This window comes from Polistes canadensis, unplaced genomic scaffold (genome assembly GCF_001313835.1).
Source record: "Polistes canadensis isolate GaletaPanama2010 unplaced genomic scaffold, ASM131383v1 scaffold_14, whole genome shotgun sequence".
Lineage (NCBI taxonomy): Eukaryota > Metazoa > Arthropoda > Insecta > Hymenoptera > Vespidae > Polistes > Polistes canadensis.
In genome coordinates, this window is record NW_014569561.1 from 590,320 (window position 1) to 603,108 (window position 12,789).

The window sequence follows — 12,789 nt, forward strand, 5'->3', positions numbered from 1 at the left end:
CACACAATTAAATAGCAATAGATTTTTTTCTAACATTAACTATTGGAAAGGCCAATCTTTGTTCTATCGGCAATACCATGCATGATACACCAAATCAATAACTTTGTTCTCGACAGAATATTTCGTAGCGAAAGTTCACTGAATAAGAGGAGGATGATGATGATGATGATGATGATGAGAAGAAGAAGGAAGAAGAGGAGGAGGAGGAGGAGGAGGAGGAGGAGGAAGGCACTCTCGTTCGCGATAAATGGAAAGAGCAAGCAAGCAAGCAAGGGCTCGTGAACAAGTGGGTGGTTAAGGGATGCGCGCGCACACTTTTCCGTTGGAAACTAACACGCGGTTCTCCTTTCTCAAACCGCGGCTGCTTTCTTGCTTGTCCTCCCACGTGCCAGCAGCAACAGCAACAGTAACAGCAGCAGCAGCAGCACGAGCTTCAAACGCTTAGGAAGAAATAAATCTAAAACGGACGCTCTCTCTCTTTCTTGCTCTATCTCGCTATTTATCTATCTTTTTCTAACCCACGCTGAGTGAGTGCTTACTTAGTCCAGCAGCAGCAGCAATCAAAGTTAAACAAACAAAATTACGTATATTTCGTACTATTTCGATTATCCTACTACTATTTTTTCATTCGGATCTTCCAATTGGTTTTTTTTTTCTTTCTTTTCGTCAATCGTCTTAAGAACCATCGATGGGTTATTAAATTTGTAAAAATAAATATTTGATGATTCAAATCTCCATGAATATTTGTTGTTTTTTATTTTATTTTGGTTAAATGTATACGCGTCAAAGAGTTTTTATTAGAAGTGGAATTTTGGGGGGGTGGGGAGAGCAATGACAATATTTTCTTTCGTTTCTACGCTTATGCACACCCACCCGAGTACTCACCGGTGACACTCATCCTTCTTTTTTCGTTCAAGTTTTCTCAGTGCTAATGCTATGATAGGAAATGAGAGAGAGAAAGAGAGAGAGAGAGAGAACGGAAAGGAATCATAGAGACGTAGCACACATTGGCGTAAACCTATCAATAATTTATGATCTTACACTTTAATAGTTACAAAAATGCACTAAATTATGAACATTATGAAGAAATTCAAACAATTAATTTTTATTCATTTCTAACTAATCATAAAATAATCCTTTCCAAAATATTATTTTTTTAATTAAAATTATATCTCAAGAAAAAAAAAGAAATAATAAATTATATTTATTTCTGTGATCTAATAAAAAAAAAAAAATCGGAAATGGTGATATCGTGCCGATGAAATTTTCAAACCTAACATAGAGAATGTGTAATATTTTCTAACGAGGACCGAATTAGGTTCTCTCCACAAGTTACAAATTGGTACTTCCTGTTTGATCGGAAGCGCACGTGTTGGTATTTCATTATCGGGATAGGAACGAACTCAATATGTATTAGGAAAAAAGGCTTGGTGGTGAGAGCTAGCTAGCTAACTAAGTAAGCCAAAATCGAGTAAGTCAAACGGGAAGAGAACGGGCGTCGTTGACGATGATGGTGGTGGTGGTGGTGGTGGTGGTGGAGTAGGAGGAGGAGGAGGAGGAGATGGAGGAAAAGATGGTGGTGGTGGTGGTGGCTGTGCCTCGTACAAACTATAAAGCTTTCTAAATCGGTGCGGGTCACGAAAATATACTTCCGGTTCCCGTCTCGCGTGCTAGCATGCTCGCTACGCCACATCTGCCAGTGAGTATGCCAAGAACGACTTTCCCAATTTTTTCGTTACGTCTTTTTAACGCGACCCTGCCCATCTTTACAAACCAATACACATTCTAGAATATTATACACATATATACAATTGTATTTATAACTAATAAAAATATCCAAAATATTATGTATGCGATACGATGGGTTCACAAGTTTTGAGCCTACATACAGAAACAATTTTTTTTTATCATTCAAACTTACTATTTTTCAATCCACCTTCATATTTTATTTACATAGTATATAGTATATTGAAAAAAAAATACTATATGAATTATAGTAATAGGTATAGCATTTGATTTTGTATCTATGTAAAATTGCTAGATAAATCGCTAAAAGCAATATTTTTTATCTTGACCAAGAGACAAAATTCTATCCAAGGTTTTATCTCGTTCCTGCATAAAGTAACATGTAAAAAAATGTAATCTTATGTTGCTATACATAAATTATTATATAATATTTGATCTTATTGTTAGAGATAAAACGTTACAAACACACATGTTATATTTATATTTTGCTATTCAATATACTACTACTATTACTACATAACATTTAATCTCGTTTCTAATATAAAATTACCATATAATATTTCCATTTGGTTGTTACGTATCAAATTTATTTTATCCAAATTATAAATACAAAGAATAAATAGAAAAAAAAAAAAAAACAAAACAAAAAAAAAAACTTGTATGTAAGAAATATAATGTGACGATTATACGTCAAAGAATTGAAATAAAATAATCGTTTTGTGTTATATCGGATCGATATCGTCGTTGCTTGTCGCTGGCAAAATTAATTGCAAGCTGGAGAAAAACGATCCATACGACATTGGAAACCTCATATCCGGTCGCGTACTACTACACAACTACTACCTTCTCGTTCTCTTCGTTGGACTCTTTCCGCGATAGCATCGTAACCAGCTGTCTGCTTGCTTGCTTGCTACCTACTCGAAGAAATGCGAACGAACAAGAGAAAGAAAGAGAGAGAAATAATACCGGAACAGGGCAAAACAGACGCGTATACAGAAATACATACAGAGGCACTTACTCGCCAACCACATCCCGTCTTTCGGTCTTCCGGTTTGCCTCTACTTTTCATGGAAACGCCTTCTGGCTTCCTTCCGGCCGTATATCATTGCCTAGACGCACGAAACATAGATACCTCTCTCTCTCTCTCTCTCTCTCTCTCTCTCTCCCTCTCTCTTTCCTTGCCACGCCTTTCGTCGTCCTTACCCTCCACCCCACACCCTTCTTAACCACCCTTTTCCTTTTCCTTTTTCCTTCAAACCCCTCTCACTCGATAGAACGTTCCCATTCACACGAACGTGCCGCCCCCATAGTATTTGGTTCCGTCCGAAAAGTTTGTGATGATGATTTTTTTTTATTCGAAAATGCGAAAGCATGCAGGAATGCAAGTAATATTTCTTATAGGCATGCAACAATGTTTTAGTTTTGATATATTGGTAATTCTCATACGAACTATACAAAGTGATACTTTTTATAGTTGAGAAAACGTTCTTTTAGATTTATAATAATATAATGGACATGAAATTTTTCGGAAAACTCAATAGAATATAGAGAATATTATTTTGTCGTTTTAATCGATGATTGAGAAATCGATCATTTCGTTGATTCCGAAGACCAATTAAATTTTGATCCATTTTAAGAAGAGTTTATTGCAATGTTTTAGATAGTTTTGATAAATTGGTAACTCTCATACAAACGATACAAAGTGATATTTTTTGTAGCCGAAAAAATGCTCTTTTAGATTTAGGTAGAAAAATTAATTTGGCGCGTTTAATATAAATCGACACAAACTTTTTCGGAAAACCTAATAGAATAGAAAGTATAGTTTTGTCGTTTTAATCGATGATTGAGAAATCGATCATTTTTTTTGATTTCGAAGACCAATTAAATTTTGATTCATTTTAAGAAGAGTTTATTATATATTAAAAAACGGATCAAGACTTAACGAAGTGTAGATGTATAGTGTTTTGAATATTACAAATAAAAAAAATGACTGTCTGCTTAAATAAAACAAGACGCTGAACTTTAGAGATTAAGTTGCTGAAGAAGTCCCAATAAAGGGACGAAACGTTCAACTTATCAAAACGAAGTTTTATTTCTTATGAATGTCCAAATTCCTTGAGATACCTTTTTATTAATAATTTTATTTTTGAACGAGAGAAACAACTAATTGTATATTAATAATATTCATCGGGGGACAAACTTTTCGTGCAACCCACCCAAAGTTACACTCATTTCTATATCTCTGTTTAATGGAAAAAAATTATGAACGAAGATCGACAGATTCTCTATTGAACAGTTAATACATCAATTTTGTTTTCTTTGTGTTAAATATCGTATAAAATAATTGAACAAATTTAAAATGGGAATAAAAAAGTAATAAAATTAAGGTGAATGGATGTTAGAATTAGTTGAATAAGTGGAGATACGAAGGTACATGATTCTAGATCACAAAGTTAACTTCTAGAGTAGGTCTTTTAAAAGTCGTCGAGGCACGAACACACACACACACCAACATCATCAACGCCGCGCCTAATCGAGACTTCCTCGCTCGTTGCTACTTGGCTTGCTCGAGCTTAGCTTAGCGACTTTGATCTTTCCCGGACGGAAATTACTCGTCTCCCGTTCTCTTTAAAGCTTTACGTTTCTTTCTACTCGACAACAAAAAAAAAAAAACTTGACTCCTTTAAAAATATTAATTTAGAAAAACGACCCAAGAGAGAGAGAAAAAAGGAAGAGAAACGGTGTAACACAACAACAAAAACTAACAAAAAGTTCTAAAAATTGATTAACCCTAATCATAAAAATGTTATTGGCTTATCGTAAAGAGATTTTCTTTTATTTTTCGTAAGACAAAATATAAATAATTGAAATCGAACAAGAGACAAATATAAAAATGGATATCATATGTGCCGTTTATTTTGAAAATGGCATAGGTCACTTTTTTTTTTTTTTAATTGAAAATGAAAAGCCATGTCATTAACTCGGTTTTTTTTTTTCAAAAAGTGACTTATGCCACTTTAAAAATAAACGGCTCATAATATAAAAAATTTGTCTATTTCTAAGGTATCTCTAATTTAGGATATATATTCTTTTCTATTCATTTAGATTTTAAATGAAAAAATGAAGAAACTCTAATCCCGGCCGGATGTAGAATCTCACGGCAGACGGCAAGGCGCTCACCATGATGTGTTAAGGAACACGAACGAGAGAAGGAGGTAATAACGATATAGGTCGGGAGCGGTGAACGGAACGTGATCGTCGTGAAAGGAAGTCGCAAAGGCTTACGCAGAAAAAACGGCACACCCGTGACCGCGTGATGCAGCACGTACCACGCGAATTATTTGCCTCGGTATGCAAGAAAGCAAGCAAGCAAGCAAGCAAGCAAGCAAGCAAGTATTGTTATCCCCGCGCGGTTCCCTCTAAGCGCGTACAATTTCACGGGACCATACATATCCATATATATCTATCTATCTATCCCATGCTAAAACGTGATACTTATGAAGGAAACATCCCAACAGTCAACGAGAATAAAAAATCATATTCCTTTCATTTCATACATTGCGAAAAGTATCATCATTATTTCTGTTATCAACGATATGATATATTTCCAATGAATTTTCGTCAATTTAATCGATATATAAGTTTGAACAATTTATATTCATGTAATTAATTTTTAAAAAATTATTAAATTGTTTATTCAATTTTCTTGACGTATATTATAAACGTATTATATGAATTATTTGGTTATAAYATAAAAATACCTTGAAACAAAACATATATTAATTGTAACTTTTGTTAGTTTGTTATCATTTTATTTGAGATATTTCGTTGTTGTGAATTAATTTCTAAAAAGTTATTAAATAATTTAATCAATTTTCTTGACATATTTATACATATTATATGAATTATTTGGTTATAATATAAAAATACCTTGAAACAAAACATATATTAATTGTAACTTTTGTTAGTTTGTTATCATTTTATTTGAGATATTTCGTTGTTGTGAATTAATTTCTAAAAAGTTATTAAATAATTTAATCAATTTTCTTGACATATTTATACATATTATATGAATTATTTGGTTATAATATAAAAATACCTTGAAACAAAACATATATTAATTGTAACTTTTGTTAGTTTGTTATCATTTTATTTGAGATATTTCGTTGTTGTGAATTAATTTCTAAAAAGTTATTAAATAATTTAATCAATTTTCTTGACATATTTATACATATTATATGAATTATTTGGTTATAACATAAAAATACCTTGAAACAAAACATATATTAATTGTAACTTTTGTTAGTTTGTTATCATTTTGTTTGAGATATTTCGTTGTGTTGTTGTTGTTAGCCCCATATCGCGTACCCTAACTTCTTCTTTCATACGAGGACGCATTTCCACGCCTTCTTTCGGAGCATACATACGTTATCGGCACGTACACGTTGCGCAACGGCCTCGATAGGCTCTTTAACGCCGAACGGATATCCGGCGGATTCTTTTAGCATTGCCGTTTACTTGCCGCCCCGTTCTTTCCTTTGCCACACATTATCGGTTTCCCTTTTTTTTTTCTTCTTCTTTTTTTTTTTTTTTTTTTCCTAGCTATAATACTTTGCGCCGACATAGAGAGAAGACGAGCAAGCTCGATGACCCGGCACATGCGAGTCGAGATATTGCGGCCAACCAATCAACCAACCAACCAACCAACCACTATTTTTCCTAAAAAGGAACTAACAAATATCAACAATCTTATATGCACTTCTCGTGAGTTTATTACACCCAATGGCAGACAGGCAGGCAACGAAGACTATGTTTATCATATATTTATTGCATAAATTTTGATATTAAATAAATAATTAATTAATTAGATTCATGGATGTATTATAATAGATTAATTCATTGAAAAGACATTATTTTTATGTTATTTATGATATAATATATGTAATTAAACACGTTTTTCTCTTTTTTTTTTTTGCCTCATAACTGCGTTGATAAAAATATTCATTAAATATTGTCAATATTTCAATAATAATATTTTTAATTAATTTCTCCTATAATCATTTTAAAAATATTATCAAAGTTTCGGAAATGATTAGAAATAATCTTCATGGTTGGGCACAGAGTGTCATTAATATCCCACATGAAGAAAGGAAAAAGACCGGATGCATAATATGGCCACTGAACTATCCTAAACAAATATTCTATGAATCGTCCGCGTTCTTACTATGACCAAACTTTTACTTAATTTTTTAATATAGGTCTACACAAACAATATCACGATCCCGAGAATCATTAGAAACAAACGTCATAAAACAACATGGAAAAGAATTTCTATCCCCGCATCAAAAGAATGAAAGAAACCGGATGCAGAATATTATCATTGAATAATCTTACATAAATAATTATATTGAAACATATTTTTTTTCTAAGAAATTATTATTGAAATATTTTTTCTAATATGATATTCTAATAATTGTAAGAACACATTATCAGTATTAAAAATAATTAGGAATAAGAATCATGAAATTAGATGATAGGAATAACTATTTCGCACAAAGAAAGAAAAAGACAGAATGCAAAATATTATTACTGAATAATCTTGAATATTGTTTGAAACATTTGTTTTAATAAAAAATATTCTACCTAATTTTCTACTAATTTAAAAAACATCAAAGCCTTTGAAAATAATTAGAAATAAATGTCAGGGAGTAACATAATAGGAATTATTTGATTTAAATTGTATGACAAGAACGAAAAAAACCGGATGCATAATAATATCTAAATAATCTTGAATAATCCCCCTCGAAAATATTCATCATCTCCAATAACAAAAATTTTACCTAACATTCTAATATTCAAATAATTCTAAAAATATTATCACAGTCACAAAAATGATTACAAATAAGTGCCAGGAAATTCGATAATAGATATTACTATCCTGCATAAAAAAAAAAAAGACCGGATGCAAAATATTATCACTGAGCAATTCTAAATATTGATTAAATCAACCATCCAAATATTTTCATTATTTTCAAAGCATTATCACACACACACACGAAATCTTGAAAATCGTCAGAAATTAATACCATGAAACAACATAATATAAAAATTGCTATCTCGCAAAAAAAGAATGTAAAAAAAACCGGATGCATAATATTATCCGAATAATCCTGAATAATCCTAAAAAATATTCATATTAAATTATCTATTTGGAGGACCAAGAATTTTACGTAATATTCTAAATAATTCTAAAAACTTTATTTAAAAAATCTGAAAAATGATTAGAAATAATTTTCGTCTCGTTGATGTAGAATGTCATGAAACTATATAGTAGTAGGAGTTACTATTGTACATCGAGAGAGGAAGAAAGAGAGAGAGAGAGAGAGAGAGAGAGAGACCGGATGAGAGACACGATATAACTTCCGCTCTTAAGAACCATATAGCAGAGTAAAAAATGTCGGAGTTCCTCTAATTGGCGGAGGAGGATGCCGCGCGAGGCTAGCCCGTTCTACTCGCGACAGAGTTTCACGAGTTTGCGAAACGTTCGGTTTAAAAAGTCAAAAATAAACTCGCCGGGACACGGCCGACCAGTCTGGGTTTGGAGTTGCGCGTGGGCCAGAGTTCTACGTGGTCGGAGTTGCTTTCTAAGAGATATACCTACATATGCGCTTAGGGAATGCCCCTTATACAGAAGCTAGAACAACAGCTTTATAACTTTGATCTCTCTTGACGGATCCATAAAACGATATACATACTTAACGATCCGATCTAACCAAAATAACTCACCTAATCAATTAAACTTGTTAACATTTTTACTTTTTTTATTTTATATTATTCACATTCAAAAAAAAATAAACATCGTTTATTCATATTAAATATTATCAGCCGAATGTACAAATATTGCTGAGCTTTATTTTTTTAATTTTGTAAAATTACCTTGACTAATAAAATCAAATAGTCTATCCTAAAAAATGAATCAAACTTCAATCTCTCATTGTTATACGAGACAATATTCTTATTTTGCTAAAAAAAAATGTTGTTATTATCTTCTCTCGACGATTTGAAAAAAAAAGCTTTCTTTCTTTTCGTCCACGATTGTTGTTTTTTTTTGTTATCTCCTTTTCGAAGCTAGGGAATTCAGCGGGTGCGGGTCCGAACGCCTACGAAATCAAGGCTAGGCAACCTGTAACACTCGCACGTTACCGCGTAAGGTGAGGCCAGAGGGATCGACTACCCACTACCTTCCTCCTACGAGGAAGAGAAAGATACTTCGAAAGAGAGGGACCGCGGATTCGAGTTGGTATACACACGTCCGGTCGTTTGATCGAGTCGATCGATCCAACCAACCAACCAACTGGATCGCCATATTCCTTTCGTGAACGGAACGAGTTCACCTACGCTCAACAATGATCATGAGGAGAGTAGTCTCAAGCAACACCTTCTTTTTACCTTCTCTTTATCTTTCTTTCTCCATCATTTTGATGGTTACACCTTACTCGACATTTCATTTTCTTCGTCGCGTTCGCGAAGATTTACACAACGCGTAAGAAAAAAAATAAAAAAGAAAAAAAAGAAGAAGAAGAATGAGAAAGCTTAAACGCGATAAAAAATATTACATTCCTACTTGGCCCGAGTTGGCTAGTAGTAAACACACACACACAGTGGATACTTTGAACAACGCCCACACGAAATCTCGCGAAAAGATTCTTCTACATACGTTATCCATCTCGAGACTCATGCCTTCTCCCTTTCTTCTACACACGTCATATATTTGTGTGTGTGTGTGTGTCCGTAGTAGTAGTAGTAATAGTTATTGAGTTATTTGAATTTCAAAACAAAATGGGAATAGTTTCTTTACGTTTGGATACACTCAAGATGAATCGTATTGTCTCTTCAAATTAATAAGAAATAAACCAAGACAATATTAGAATTAAAATAGAATTGAGTTACTCACATCTTTACTTGGCACACAGAGCGGTGTTCCTTCCTTGACGATACCAGCTTCAACCATAACACCCATCACTATAGGATCTCTTGAATTGAAGATGTACTATGGTAAAATAAAAAGAGTTCTAAATTAATGATATGAAATTATTAGTAATAGGGAATATACAGGCCATATACGTTCTACTCAAATTTGAGATCTATGTAAGAATATTATTGGAAGTCTTATGCGCGTGTTTATCCAGGTAAACCTGTAACCCTTTATTAATACGTTTGCTACAGTTCGCAACAGCCCTGAAGTTATTTTTCGCGTTAATTAACCGTCACAAATATATGACACTGACCATCCAATGTAAACTTGGGTGACGCAAATATGTGAAACTGGTAATAAATATGTTGAAGTTTTCATAATATAAATTTTGTTTTTTTTTTTCTATATACTAGAGTAAATGTGTTAACATAAGACATGTACATTTTTCAAGTATAACTTATATGGTCGTTAATCATTTTTAAGAAAAATTTTGATTATTTTGTTCTCAATTTAAAAAATATTTTACTTATAACGTGTGCACATATAAAAAGTTACCTGTGGTAAGACACGTAATTTGCAAGGGAAAACAGCTATGTGTTTGTGCTCATCTCGCTTCCGTTGTTTCAATTCCTCCCTGTAGGAGGTGAACTTGTCGAACAGGTGGTAGATGATGTCAGCTTGGAAGATCTTAACCCCCAACGAGTCGGCAAGTTCTTGAGCGTCCCTTTCTATCTTTACATCAAATGCGAGAATTGTGGCGTATCTGTGCGATAAATGAAAGAAAGTGTGTGGTGGCTTATAAGAATGAATGAATGAATGAATGATTGATTGATTGATTGAATGAATGAACGAATGAACGAAAAAATTTGGAGTAAACCAGCGTACTACCTTCGAAGAGAAGGAATCAAGAAAATAAAGTATAAAAAAACGATAAGAAAAAAAAAAAAAAAGTATAATAGCAGAAATTAAAAAGGATACTCACTGGCTGTCGTGTTCGAGCATAATCGAGGCCTTCATCACATCCTTCTTCACAACTGGTCCAATACGAATACCGGAATACTGTAGAAAAAAAACAAACGAGCAAACAGATCGTGAGATTAAAATTTAGATTTTGGATGAACGATTTATCGTTTGAAAAAAAAAATAAGTGAGATAGACAGAGAGAGAGAGAGAGAGAATATACATTTACGTATATACATACACGCGTATAAATATGCACGTATACATACATACAAATATATATATATATATATATATATAAAATTTTCCGTATACGTTATATTTCTTCACGTGTGTAGTAGGACACCCACACGCGAATAAACGATGATCGTGTAGATAGACACGTGCATACAAACGTATTAAGAGAGAGAGAGAGAGAGACAGAGAGAGAGAGAGAGAAAATACGAAGAGACAGACTATGTGACGTAAAAATAACTTGTGACGCATGCCGCGGCATGCCGTCCGGATTCGGCTGGGCGGTGCGACGAGACGCAACGCGTAGAAATAAACGCACGCACCGATGGGGACCTACAAACAAGCTATTCGGCGGCGTCAACTCAAGGCGCCATTTAATCATCCCTGCCTATCTTACGCACGTATATACGTGCGTAAATACATCCGTATCGTTAACATACCTATGTGTATATATATATATATATACACACACATATATTATACTTGTACCTCTGCTGAATTCCTAGTATCACAGAGTAAAATTTCAGAAATCAGAAATTTAGAAAATATTTCTAACATTTTCCTTATCGTTTATATTTTATTGACAACGTTTATACATAATTCGTATCAAATGTTTATAAAAAAGAGAGAGAGAGAGAGAATCGATTAAGACCGATTGTATTATATCTCATCGTAATTTACGTAAATGAGAGATTACGTAAAATTACGAGCTAATTACAAAGGTCAATAATATCCCATTGGGCAAAGAGAGAAAAATTTCTAATATCATTCGATTATCAAAATGAAACTAAAAATAAAGAAATATGGACGAAAAAAGTTCCATTTTGGTAGGAAGGGAGAGTGGGGGGGGGAGGCATTAACGAGATAACGTTGCTTTTTAGGACTTCCGGTGCATTTCTTCGAACGAACGAACGATCTAACCTAAACCCTGGTCTGCATACCTGAAGATAAAGGAGACACGGAGAAAGAGAGAGAGAGAGAGAAAGAGAAAGAGAGTCGAACAAGGATCATTGACCGAGTTCAATGAAGACTATGCGTGGGCCATTAGAAAGAGGTATCCAAATTTGACTGGATAAAAGGATGAGAAAGTGGAAAGGGAAAAAAAAATTAGAATTTCTGAATGATTTGAACGAGGTATCCGCGAAGCTTCGAAAAAAAAAGAAAAAAAGAAGAAAAGATCGAGTAGTAGTGGAAAGGAGAGGTAAGAGGAAGAGGAGGAAGATAAAGGGGGGTGGGGGAGAATAAGAGGAGGAGGAGGAGGGACGATCATTGGAGCAACGACGGACGGCAGATGTTACCAAGGAAAGAAATGTTGGTATAAACGGCAGGAAGTCGAGAGAGGGAGAAAGAGAGAAAGAGAGTCGACTTCCGGCATTTAAAATCAGCCGGTAGGGCACACAGATCCTCTATAGCCTCTCATCGTAACAACGGAACGTTTCCCGAAGAAGGAAATGCTAATTTATTAAACTCGAGTTTGCTAAACTTGGCTCCTTCTTCTCTTCTACCTCTCTATCTCTTTCTATTTCCCCTTAAACCCCTCCCCCCTCCTCTACCCCGCCCTCTTTCTTTCTCTTTATCTATCCTCTGTGGCATCCTGTCTTACCGGTAGTGACGTATAACAATTTGATTTCACGATCGTAACTTATTTAAACAAGCTTGATAACTAAGACGAAATTAGAAAGAAGGAATAAGAGAGAGAGAGAGAGAGAGAGAGAAACCGAATGTAATTACAAAAAAAATTCATTTATATTAGTATAAATTTTTAATAATAAAATGCAATATATATATTAATTTGAAAGAAAACAATTCTTTATATCGTTCGAAGAAACTATAATTAAAAATGTTAATTATGTCTCCCTTCCTCTCTCTCTCTT

General features: G+C 33.7%; 1 protein-coding gene across 1 annotated transcript in view; it reads right to left on the reverse strand.

The window, feature by feature from the left end:
• The window catches only part of LOC106793449 (eukaryotic translation initiation factor 5B), a 32,640-nt gene that overhangs the window by 9,969 nt on the left and 9,882 nt on the right, over positions 1-12,789 (reverse strand). Inside the window, exons 12-14 of the mRNA XM_014760383.1 lie at positions 10,704-10,780; positions 10,277-10,484; positions 9,701-9,796 (exon numbers count right to left, since the gene is read on the reverse strand). Of these exons, the coding sequence (XP_014615869.1) occupies positions 9,701-9,796; positions 10,277-10,484; positions 10,704-10,780 (381 nt within the window). The remainder of the gene's footprint in view (positions 1-9,700; positions 9,797-10,276; positions 10,485-10,703; positions 10,781-12,789) is intronic.